Here is a 12,206-nt window from a genome sequence, read left to right on the forward strand (position 1 = left end):
TTCATCAAAGCAAATAAAAACCCAGAATTTCTTCTCTATAGGCTGAACAATTTAACTTGCTAAATCGATAACAAGAAGCACACACAATATTAAAACCACATCCATTATTCAAGGGGTTGATTCTGGAATCTCGCTGGAGACCCTAACTCTGCACTGAATCTGAAACACTGTCACTGAGCACCTCTGCCCACCTTTCCATGAGTGGTTTTCATGGTCAGTAACAGAACTAAGGGAATGACCAGCAAAGAGAAAGAGCCCGTGTCTCAAATGTCAAAACAAGGGCCTCTTTTATCAACTAAGGATCTTCATGGGTCTGCTGATTTTTGAGCTCATTATTTGGTAGATAATGAAATGACCCTTTCCTTCCCAACAGGTAAGAGGGATTGATGGCTTCTCGTTTTTTAAGTAGAAGTGATTTTGATTCTAGATGTCTTATCTTCACTTTCAGAGCAGGTGAGGAAAATGTCCCCAGAAAAGTTTCTTCTTTGAAAATCTTCATTATTTAAAAAAAAAAAAAAAAAAAGTAGCAAAAGCCCCCAAGTTGTTCTATCATAAAGTGTTTAAGACTTCTGAAACCTCAGAGCCTGCTGGCCAATAGGTGACATTTTGGCTTATGGCCCTTGATTGTGAAGGTCAAAGTTCACCCCAAGCTCCACAATGGAGTACTCAAGGAAAACACACAGCAGAGCAGCGCTGTTTATTGAATTCCTGTATCTGGTGCAACCCATTTTGAGTTTCTCCCCATCTTTTAAATCGAGAACACTTCAAAACATGCCCTAAGAATGGCCAAATACCCAGGATAAGGTTAGGTAGGAAAAAGGCAAATTTTCCATGTTTAATAGGAAGTGCTTGAAATTCAGTATAAAATAACAACTGCAGAGTTCAAAGCTACACCAATTTCTTCTTGGATGAAAGTCAGACTTTTGAATTTTCAAGTGGCTTGTCATTTTCAAGCATACAATTAGCTAACTGCCCTAATTCCTCTTCCAAATGCCACAACACACGCTTCTGACCGTAGCTGACACTAAAACCCAGCTTCGTGCTGTCTTGAGAATTGCTAGCTTGAAGATTGTGCTGACCAGAGGATTTCTGCCTATTTGAATTCCCACCGATTGTTTCCAAGAAGGGCTATTTGGTGCATCCACAGAATAAAAACACACTGTGCCTCTCAAGCCATCCGTTTGTCAAAAGCTAAATAAATATCCGCTGCCTCTTTCTGCTGTCCTTTCTGAACAAGTCGGAGACTATATTTGATTGTCTCTGTTTCGTACTAGTTACTTTGAGTTGGACAGTGCTACAGTTGATTTTCAGAGACTTCCTTCTATGAACCTGTAGGAAGAGCTTGTGGTGGAAAGTAAAAACCTGCTGAGATGCCCTTTTTTTTTTTTTTAATATATAAACTCATTTGTGAACCTTTCTGTGGATCGGACTGTAAGGCTTTTCTATTAGAGTTTATTATGAATCCCCCAAACAAGGCCTATCTGGTCAGCACTGTCTACCTTAGAAACTTTTTAAATACTCTACGGTAAAACCATGTGTGAGAAAAAGGATGGAAAATCTCATTCATTAGTCCAATTTACAAATAAGTACAAAAAGGAAGGGTCTGTAAGGAATCATTGCTTCTCTTCAAGTTCATAAGCAATGATGCCTTCACTTTCCTTTCGTTCCTCAAGATGTTTCTCTGAAGTTATTGCAGTAGCATTATAGCACCTGGACCTCTGAGCTCCAGAGCCACCTGTGGATGCCACTTCACCCCATGCACCATGATTAGCTGTTATCTGACAAGCATCACTCGGTACTGATGGGTGGAGGTCACAGGTTGAGGTCCTGGTCCAAGTTGAGTCCCTGGATGCCACACTGGGATGCCCTCAAATGCTTGGGTGGAATGCAAGCCACCAAAGGTCATCAATGCTCTGACAGATCCCTTAGGCTCTGAGTAACAAGCCCTTTTTGTACCCTTATCCCAAATAAGGATGAAGAAATAAATACAGAGATATATTTATCTTGAAATTTGAGATTCAAAATGTTACTTCCCAAATCTGGAGTTCCCTTATCACTCACAGGACCAAAGCCTGATTACGTTGTAAAAATATAATATGGCAGTCACTCAGAAAAAGGGTGATTTATAAAGATTACAGCTTTATAAAGAGGAAAGTGGAAGATGAGGCAATAAAGGAAAAGGTGCTCGGAGGCTGTGTCCTGCTCTCCATCAAGGAAGGGGTGTTCCTTAGGAACGCCTGTAAAATATTCCTTTGATTGATATTTAATTGCAAGTGACCCAATCTACGTTTTCTAAAAATGTCAGTTATAAATTCAAAGGAAAACAAAAAGCAATAGATGTTCTTCAGAAACAGTTACCTCTTCTTTCTTTCCACTCTGCTCCAGAACAACTTTAAAACTGTCAATAGCAAAACAGGTGCAATAGCGAGGCCGTTATTGAATGGAGGCATGGACCCGGATGTTACTATACATAAAAAATAAAATTGCTTCCATAAATACCCAAGCCAGTGATAAGATCTAGGGGGGAAATCCATGCAATTTTCAACTCGGAGGCCTTAAAAAGTTTGATGTACATCCTGAGGAGGTATCAAAGAAAATATCTTGATGCTTGAGAGCAGGCAAAAAGAAAAATAATTATTGACAAATAGGAGAAGGTACACTCTCCTAAGGTCCAAGTAAGCATGCTCCTAAAATTCATAATTAATGTTCCTTGGCTATTTTGCAATTCCCCGCATCAACAAATATGACCTATTATTTTACAAAATTAATATTCCAAAGTATCAGCTTCTCCCACAGATATAGTACTGATGCTTTGAAAAATAAAAAAAAAAAAAAAATCTGTACTTTGATGACTGTAAACTGAAGTGATTTGAATTTTGTTTCTATTATTATTACTACTTTAATAAACCCCATAAGCAAGACAAGCTGACTTCCTGAATGTAAATGAAGTGACACAGCATTTACCAAAGTAAAATTTCCAGGTAAGTAGGAACTTGTCTACCACTCGAAACATTTGAACGAATAAACTATGGTAACTGGAACTAAAATTGAGAGAAAAAGAAAGATAGGGAGATCTCAGATGGACAACATATGGGCATCGTAGCAGGAACATAGACACAGTGCAGTCACTATAGAAAGAGCAACATGACAACATCAGGAGTTTCTGCATGTGTGTGTGCACACACTGACATTAGAAAACATGCCTCTCTCAATGTATTCATTTTTAAATACTGTAAGAAGCTTTAATGATCTCATTCTTATTTCTTTGGAGGAGGTTTTAAGTTGGAGAAAAAAAAGTATTTTGATACTTAAATCAATTAATTGAATGATTGTTTAATAAACTACAGGCCAGCATGGTGGGGTGCGCTTCTAATTCAAGCAACTCAGGAAGCTAAGGAGGATCGCAGGTGCCAAGCCAGCCTCAGCAAAAATAAAAAATTAATTAAAAGGGTTGGAGATGTAGCTCAGTGGTAGAGCACCCCTGGGTTCAATCCCCATCCCTGGGGAAAAAAAAATTACAGAGAGGTGCAATTCTGAACGAGAAGCAACTGATAGCAGGTCCATAAATCTTTCGTATAAACCCAGGATTCTCAGCAGGTATATTCGAAGTCCATTAGGATGACTTATGAACATTGAAAAGTACTGAAATTGGTCCTTCCACAGACCAATTAGATTGGACTCTGTGATGGTGAGGCTTTGGGGACAGTGCTTTGAATGTTTGTTAGAGATGTATAAATGAGAAGCCAGAGTTGAGAACCACTGGACTGAATGGGTGATTCACAGTGGAAAACTCTCTTTCCCAAACTTTTCACACCAGCCTCATCCTTCTTACCAAAGTTTCCCAAAGTATCCAGAATCCTGGGCCAAGGGGGATGGGTGGGAGAAGAGGAACAGGAAGACAAGCTTGAAGCAATTTCCCTAGATGAGAACCTTCCCCATCACCACTCCTCCTAGGAACTACTGGGCTCAATATCGAAGATGACTCACCCTTTTCCTATGTGACATTTAAACATTTGAGGTTAAGGCAAAAGAAAACAACAACAAAAAAAATCAAGTTCTTGAATCCAGAAGGCAAAATCATGACCCCATTTCAACCTGGCAGATATATCGCCACATCTAGCCCGTTCACGTGAGGAAGGCAGACAGGGGACAGACCTCAAGAGCCCAGAGAATGTTTATTTTGGAGACACCCAACGTGTCATATCCAAGAGTTCCAGCCCCTCTCTGGCCATTCAGCCAAAATCAAAACCAAACCAAAACCACCGTGGGCCAGCCTCATAAATCATTAGGGAAAACACCCGGGGTGAGAGTGGCCTGGGACCAGAAAAAGTCCAACAGGCCTGAGTTTCACAAGCAACAAGAGCCTTTCTCGTGTCATCATGTTTCCCAATGAAAGCTGTATTCACACTCTCCTTCCAAAGAGCAAGAAGGCCGAGGAATAATGCTGTGAGAAAGAGGCTGCTTCAATTTCCCTGTGCCCTTCAGAATCTACAGAGCTCCAGGACCCTCCATGGCAGTGATGGTCAGAACTGCTCTTCACCAGGAGGCACCGCTGCGACTGCCTCCAGCTCTGACTCTCTCCTTCCTCCCAATTCTCAGCTGCTTTCTCAAGATGCCCAGATAAACTAACTTGGTTCTGTTATGTGTTTGACCTTGGATGTCCTCTGTGCATCCTCTTTGCAGGGGTCATCATCATATGACCTTGGGCATTCTGGCCAGACCGCAGGTAGGAATCACTGGATTGTCTGGAGAATACCATCCCCCTTCTTACTTTCCTTGATGGCACTGGCAATTTCTATGGAAAACAAAACTTGACCACCTTAATGTGGTTCTTTCCCTCTTTCCAAGACAACTTTCTTTGAATCCAGCTTTCTTTGGGTTCTATTCCCAGATCCCCAACATTGTCTGCTGCGCCCTCCTGGGTGAGTACTTCTGCAGTTAGCAAGCATTCTCTAGAAGCCAAGATTCTGCACACTTCTAGGTAGCTCAGCAACACCCTTGAACCACCACTGTCTCTTCCAAGGAGATCTCTGCCTCTGTTCCCCATCCCTGGGCCTCCAGGAATTCTCACCATGTTTCTCTTTATGCTCTAAACAACATCAAATTGCTCACAGCTTCCATAAGGGAGTTTCTTGCTTGTGGGCATCGTGTGTGATATTCCTTCTGTTTAGAATCCCTTCCCTCCCGTACTCCCCCTTCTACTTGGAGAATGCCTCCCATGGGCTCAGTTCAGGATTCATCTCCTCTAGAAAACTCTGTCCTGATGCCTTTCCTCTGACTTCTCCGAATATCCTAAGCATATCTCCACCCCTGGACCTGCCCTACTGTAATACTGCACTACAACAGTTGACTCAGGACACTCCCCTACTTGACTTGGTGGAGCTTAGGGAGGGCCAGGATTGTGATGTCGGCATCTTATTCTCAAGCATGGAGGGCAGACTCCGTAGATGCTTCCAGAATGAATGTATGCAGAATGGACCAATCCCAGTGGAGGGAAGTCATGAGAACACACCACCTTCCTCAGCCCTGGCAGCGGGGAGACGGGGCTGTCTTACCACTGTGAGGTAAAGTCAACAAACTGTGAGGAGAACTTGTCTGCGGGCAGCTGTGGCGACGGCTCCTCTACCACCTGTTTGAGCTGCTGAAATGGGGTCCCCCAGGAATCGTAGGGAAACCGGAGGATGGCCAGTTCAATCTGCAAGGGAGAGGAAGCCGTGTAAATAGAGATGCCTCCGGGAGTTAGCCGTGTTCCTCTCCAGGAGAGTGAGAGGGAAATACAAAGGTGAAGTTCATGGATAATTTGAGGATAAAAACAAATTAGTAATCTGTTTTCTGTCAATTCCCCCCCCCAAAAAAAAAAATCCTAGAGCTAGAGGTTTTTCAATATTACCTTATTAGAGACAGTCACTGAAACCTACCTAAAACCAGTCCTTCAGCAAAACCCACTGGGCTACTTTATAACAATTTATAAGCCAACAATATTAAACTTTAGGATTGTTATGGTTTAGATATGAGGTATCCCCCTCAAAGGTCATGTGTTAGACAAGGCAAGAGCATTCAGAGGTGACAGGGTTAGATTATGAAAGTTGTGACCTAAGCAAGGGATTCTTCCACTGACATGGATTCACTAGGTGGTAACTGCGGGCAGGTGCGGTGTAGCTGTAGGAGGTGGGTCACTGGGTTTATTCTTTGTCCCTGGTGAGCAGAGCTTTCTCTCTGCTTCCTGATTGCCAATATCCCGAGCTACCTTCCTCCTCCATACCCTGTCTCCATGATGTTCTGCCTCATATCTTGGGCTCACAGGTATGGGACGGGCCTGTGGACTGAGACCTCTGCAACTGTGAGCCACAAATAATCTTTTCCTCCCGTAAGTTGTTGTTCTTGTCAGGTCTTTGGTCACAGCAACCCAAAAGCTGACGAAAACAAGGATTTTCTAGAGCAGAACTGTAACTCTGCTGCCACCTGCAGGTCCCTTGGCAAAATGAGAGGGAAAAAAAAAAAAAAAAAGTAACCCAGTTGCTGTTACAGGATCACATGGTTTCTGGGCAGGGACGTAAAATAACTTACAGGATTTAATCAGCTGCTGTGCCTGGAAAGGAGCCAGGACCACAGTGGATAATTCCAGGCCTTGGTGATAACACTGAAAATTTATGATCACCAGTTACTAATTTGACACTGATCACGTAACTGCAGGACTGTGCCTGAGCACATTTTACTGTTTGTTAACATGTCTTTAGGGCACACCTGACCTCAACAGCCAAGACTCCTACAGCCCGTGACCTGGGAAACAGCCCAAGCAGGGTCCACACACATTAGCACTCTGTGTGGCGTAAGCATCTTGCTTTGACTAGAATCATTTGACTGAAGGTACCAGGACTCTAGTCAGACCCTCTTGCTTTACAGATGAGGACAGAAAGACAGTTCACGGGACTACCAGTTACTCAAGGGCATACAACTAGGAAGAGGCAGAACAAAGAGAAAAATCATTTTGCCCAAACCCAGTTAAGTATTCCCAGTACACCAAACTGCAAATAATTGTCACTCGAAAACCACCTGCCACATCAGTCAAAAAAGATATGCTCAAAAACATCACGCAGGGCTTTTGCTTCTCAGTCCCAAAGCGCACCCCATTCCAGTGGCAGGCTCAGAACCTCCACAGCCCAGGACAATTGTCATACGCTACCATGGTGATGCCCAGACTCCAAATGTCAGACTTCACGCTGTATCCCTTCTGGTTGAGCTCTGGGTTTATTCTTTCAGGCTGCAAAGAAGATAGACAACTGAGAAACTGGAAAGACCATGGAGACAATATTCATAGCTCAACTAAGACTCAGAGTAGGGACATTCACAGCTGCCAAGTGAGTTGCTTTAAGCTTTAACCTGACTCCCAGGCCCAAAAGACTAGGTCACCACAGCAAACAGCCAAGTCTCCTTCTTCTGCTAGTCCTTTCTTTGAGACAGTCATGGATCAAAGTGCCTTCACAACAAACTTTAATTTTGCCTTAAGAAATGGGGCATGCATTATAAAGCTACTCTGACCATCTAAAATTATCCTTGTTAAAAATGCTAACCGTCTAGAACCGATTAAAAAGAATCCACAAGAGTCACTAGGCTGCGACTGCCCAGTGTTAGTAGACCCTGGCAACCTTTAGCTGAACACGGACAGGGAGCTTTTCAATTCCAAACACAATATCATAAATGGAGTCCCAATGTCTCTGCTAATGGCGATGAATCTTCAGATCTGTGAGGTTCTCTCATGACTAACCCAGCTGTGTAGGTATAACTTAAGTTCTACTTACTAATCTGTCCTCAGCCAACTAGGAGACACTCCCCTGCAACTCAGGGTAGGAAACCGTGCAGGCTGTGTCTATTCCTTACGTGTGTTTTCAAATAATATATCCCTTTTACCTGATTTTTAAAAGGAATATATATGCTACCGTCTGAATATTTCTGAACCTGCCCCTGCAAAATCCACACATTGAAACCTAATCACCTGTGAGACACTAATAATTGGCGATGAGGTCCTCAGGGTGCAGGCTCCATGAAAGGAGTTAGTACTCTCATTCAAGAAGCCCCAGAGAGATCCCTCACCCCTTCCACCAGGTGAGGACTCAGCCAGAAAGTGCCATCTATGAATCAGAAAAGCAAGCCCTCACCAGAGACCGAATCTGCCAGCACACTGATTTTGGACTTAGTGTCCAAAACTCTGAGAACTACGTCTCTGGTTTTATCAATATTATCTAGTTTATTGGAGCCCAAAAGGAGCTCCAATGAAGCAAGTGACTAAGGAGTTCAGAGAGGAAATATTTAAGAAAATAAAACGATGCAAGTCTTAGGCACATTTCAACTACCCCCTGAAGCCATCCATTTCCCACTCCCCCAGGCTGATTTTGCAGGCTGTTCAATTCTCAGATGCCACCCCTGCCGCCAGACTTACGGCCATGTATGGCTTGCAACCGGCATCAATTGTTTTAGCAACAGAGTCCACCAGGTAGCCACTGATTCCGAAGTCACACATCTTCACTTGGCCCAGGGCGTTAATCAGCACGTTAGAGGGCTTGACGTCTGAAAGCAAGAATAACCAGCACACCATCATCCCAGCCTGCTGGGAAGATCTGCGTCTCTGCCACCAGAGGGCCTGAGATCCCCGTTAGTCCTTCACCTTCCGTTCCTGAGTTGCCCAGCTCAAAAACAAATGTCACCCCTGACTCATGGCTACATGCTGCTTGTGGCTTTCAACGTGATTCTTATTCTGCATGTTTTGTCTGTGTCCTGTAGGTTTGTAAAACCCCAGGTGGAAAGAACTGTTTTCCTCTATTTATTTATCATCTTCATTTCCAGTAACATGGCAAACACTTTAAAAATTATTACTGAGCCAGGCGCAGTGACACACACCTATCATCCCAGCAGCTCAGCAGCCAGGAGATTCACAAGTTCAAAGCCAGTCTCAGCAACAGGGAGGCACTAAGCAATTCAGTGAGACCCTGTCTCTGAATAAAACACAAAAAAAGGGCTGGGGATGTGGCTCAGTGGTTAAACACCCCGGGGTTCAATTTCCCAGTACAAAGAAAAGTAAAAATAAAAAAATAAACCTAGGCACATCAGAACACAGGGCAGGTCACAGAGGGGCATTCCTAAACAGATTTAAATGGACCCTTCAGATGAGAAAAATGGAACCCACCCACTCATATACCCCAACAAATGAGCACTGCTGTCTCTGGGTAATGAAATTAGCAATTAGCTCCTTTTTCCCTTTGTGACATTGTTCACAGAGGACATAGAATAAGAAGGAAAAAAAAGTCATTCTAAAAGCTCTAAAAATTATCCTATATAATTTTTTCTCTTAAACTGGCTGATAACACAAATTTCATTTTGTTATTTTTTAAACCTTTCTATCCTCTAATAAGAATTAAATATCTCATAATTTGGAAGTAAACTGTTAAAAATCAATTTCACATTCCTGAGAAATCCACATTGTTTTTCCTATCTATACTCCATCCCAATTTCTTCTTCTGGTCTTCCAACCTCCCTTTTTTTTTTTTTTTCAATTTTTAATACTACCAATTTAATAATAATAATAGGCACATTGTCCTTTCCAGGCACATGGCTTAAGAATGATCCAAACCACAAAGCCCTATCAGCTATCAATACTTTCCATTAACTTTCTCAAAGACGTGATTTAGCGGACCTTTTCCAAGAAGTTTTTCCTCACCATGGACTCCCAGTAATAATCAATGACTCATTTTACACTCTACAGATCTACTTCCATATTTGGTATTTTTCTATTTCTAAGACGATTTCCTTTTTCAAAACTCTTTTATTTGTGTATATATATATATATATATATATATATATTCTAATTTCTTATTGATAATTTTGTTACAAAAATATATTTTCATAGATACGTCTCAGGGCATCTATTACAGTGTCGTATTTAAATAATGTTTTAAAGGTGATTATAAGAGCTAAATGGATAGATGAGTGGATGGATAAAAGGTAGATGAGGAAATATATTGTGGGTGAATGAATGAGTAAAGAGATAATAAGCCAAGGAAAAGGAAGAGAAGAATGGAGAAAGGAAAATCCAAATCATTTTCTCCTGCCTCCTGCAGCCTGAAAGGGCTCAGATTTATTCCAGAGTTTTCCTCACTTCGATGTGCTCAAGAATCACCTGGGGATCTTGTTGAAATGTAGAATGTCATACATTTGTCCATTATGCTTTGGTGATGGTGAGGACAAGATGAATTTTTATCATCTCTGAAATTCCCCATGATTCCTTAGCTTGGTAACAGGTGTTTTATATTCAATTTAGTTGTAATATAAAGCCCAGGTCTTCTTATCCCCTCAACCAAGATTAAAAAAAAAAAAATGTACTGTTGTGGTTTGGACCTGAAGCGTCCCCCAAGTGTTGAAGGCTGTGTTCAGCTTGGCACTACTGTGAAGTGGTAGAAACTTTAAGAAGTGGGACCTCGTGGGAAGTTTTAGGTCATTGGGAGTGTGCTCTCAAAGGGGACATGAGACCTCGGTCTCTTCCTCCCTTTCATTCCCAGACACAGTGTGAACGGGCTTCCTCTGCCACACATTCTCACCATGATATGTTGCTGCACTACAAGCCAAAAAGTAATGGGGCCAATTGTCCATGGACTAAACCCTCCAAAACTGTGCACTAAAATAAACTTTTCCTGTCTATAAGTTGATTATTATCAGGTGTTTTGTTACAGTCACAAAAAGCTAACTGCTATGCAATTCCCAAACAATTACCTGGCTCAATTCCACTGCCATCTTTACAGGGGAGGGAAAGTGAGGAGGAAGACTGCAAGCCAAAGAAATGAACTTATTAAAGGGAATAGCCAAGGAAGCTCCGTGGATGCTTACCTCGATGAATGACAGAGAGTTTACTGTGTAAATGTTCTAAAGCTTTTACAATCTGTAAGAGAAACACAAAGTAGAATTATTGACCCCATCACTGGAAAGAAACTGAATGTTGGCATATTCAGGTTTATTATCCCTGCCTTGAGGTCACAGGGTAAGGTATTTTCCCAAATAGTGGTGGTTCTATCCAAGATGTGTAGGCACAGAAAGTTACACAAACTGGGCTCCACCCACCAGAGAGGGCTGTAGCTTACATCAGAGATGTCTCACTCATCTCTTTTTTCTGTTTAGCCTCAAGCATTTTTTTTTCTCTACCCTCATGAATCTTAGTAGCCATTAAGGTAACAAACAATCTCTTCTATCTTTTTCTGCTGCTTCTTTTTATGAATATTAGTTTTAAGAAAACATTTAAAATCCACAAATTAAAATTGGAATAAAAAATAGATATCAGAATATAGAGTTGGGTGGAATGCAGTCATAACAGATGGCTGCCCTGATCAGAGTAATTCAGTGTAGAATCTGCTAAACCAAATCAGTGGTAACATCTTCGACGCAGGGCTCAGGAAGGAAAGCACTTATTTACCCACCCACCCATGTAGGCACGCATCCAGCAGACACGTGTGGGATGGTCATTATGGTAAAGGTACTGGTTCCTCATACTGGGGACCCAAAGACCCCCAAGGCCTAGACTTCTTGTGTTCTCCTTGTAATAAGGTTCAGGATGTACTCACAGAAACTGCTATCTTGCCTAAGATGTCCTCTGGAATTGTTTGGCCTTTATCAATCACTTGTTTGTAGAACTTATCTAGCGACGTGTCCATGAGCTCCATGCAGATCCACACATCACCCTGGAGATCAGTCCATTCAAGGAAGGTCAAGGAGGGTAGAAAAGGGGGGAAGAAGAAATAGTCAACACCTTGTCCTGAAGAACTATTCCTGTTTGCGTTTTTGGAGGAAAAGGTACAGTTTCCCTTCAAGATCTTAAAGGGATTTGTAAATGAGCAAGATACCCTCCAAAAAGCAACAGGCAGCCTGGGCACGTGAGCGAGGGGAGAAACTTAAGTCATTATTCTTCTTGGACTTTGAATCAAAGGACCACCTACCTCCCGGAAGAGAGCTCCATAAAAGGTGACGGTGAATGGACAGTCCACCGTCCTCATGGAAACGTCCAAATCCATCAGTAGCCTTTTCTGCTCCTGGCTATTTACAGTGGCCCGGATCCGCTAGATGGGAAGGCATGGAAAACTTAGGGTTACTTCTCTGAGCTGAGTCAGGCAGGGAGCTGAGGAGCCCATTCCTGAAATCAGCAGAAACCACTGCTAGTACATATCCAC

The 12,206-nt window shown here is 42.3% G+C and overlaps 1 protein-coding gene across 1 annotated transcript in view; it reads right to left on the minus strand.

The window, feature by feature from the left end:
* The window catches only part of Map2k6 (mitogen-activated protein kinase kinase 6), a 110,937-nt gene that overhangs the window by 18,414 nt on the left and 80,317 nt on the right, over positions 1-12,206 (minus strand). The window contains exons 5-10 of the mRNA XM_046422629.2: positions 11,976-12,095; positions 11,604-11,720; positions 10,876-10,927; positions 8,438-8,565; positions 7,184-7,261; positions 5,556-5,695 (exon numbers count right to left, since the gene is read on the minus strand). Coding sequence (XP_046278585.1) covers positions 5,556-5,695; positions 7,184-7,261; positions 8,438-8,565; positions 10,876-10,927; positions 11,604-11,720; positions 11,976-12,095 — 635 coding nt within the window. The remainder of the gene's footprint in view (positions 1-5,555; positions 5,696-7,183; positions 7,262-8,437; positions 8,566-10,875; positions 10,928-11,603; positions 11,721-11,975; positions 12,096-12,206) is intronic.

The sequence above is a fragment of the Marmota monax genome, unplaced genomic scaffold (genome assembly GCF_021218885.2).
Source record: "Marmota monax isolate L192 unplaced genomic scaffold, Marmota_monax_Labrador192_F-V1.1 WCK01_AAM20220418_F8-fsc00173, whole genome shotgun sequence".
Taxonomy (NCBI): domain Eukaryota; kingdom Metazoa; phylum Chordata; class Mammalia; order Rodentia; family Sciuridae; genus Marmota; species Marmota monax.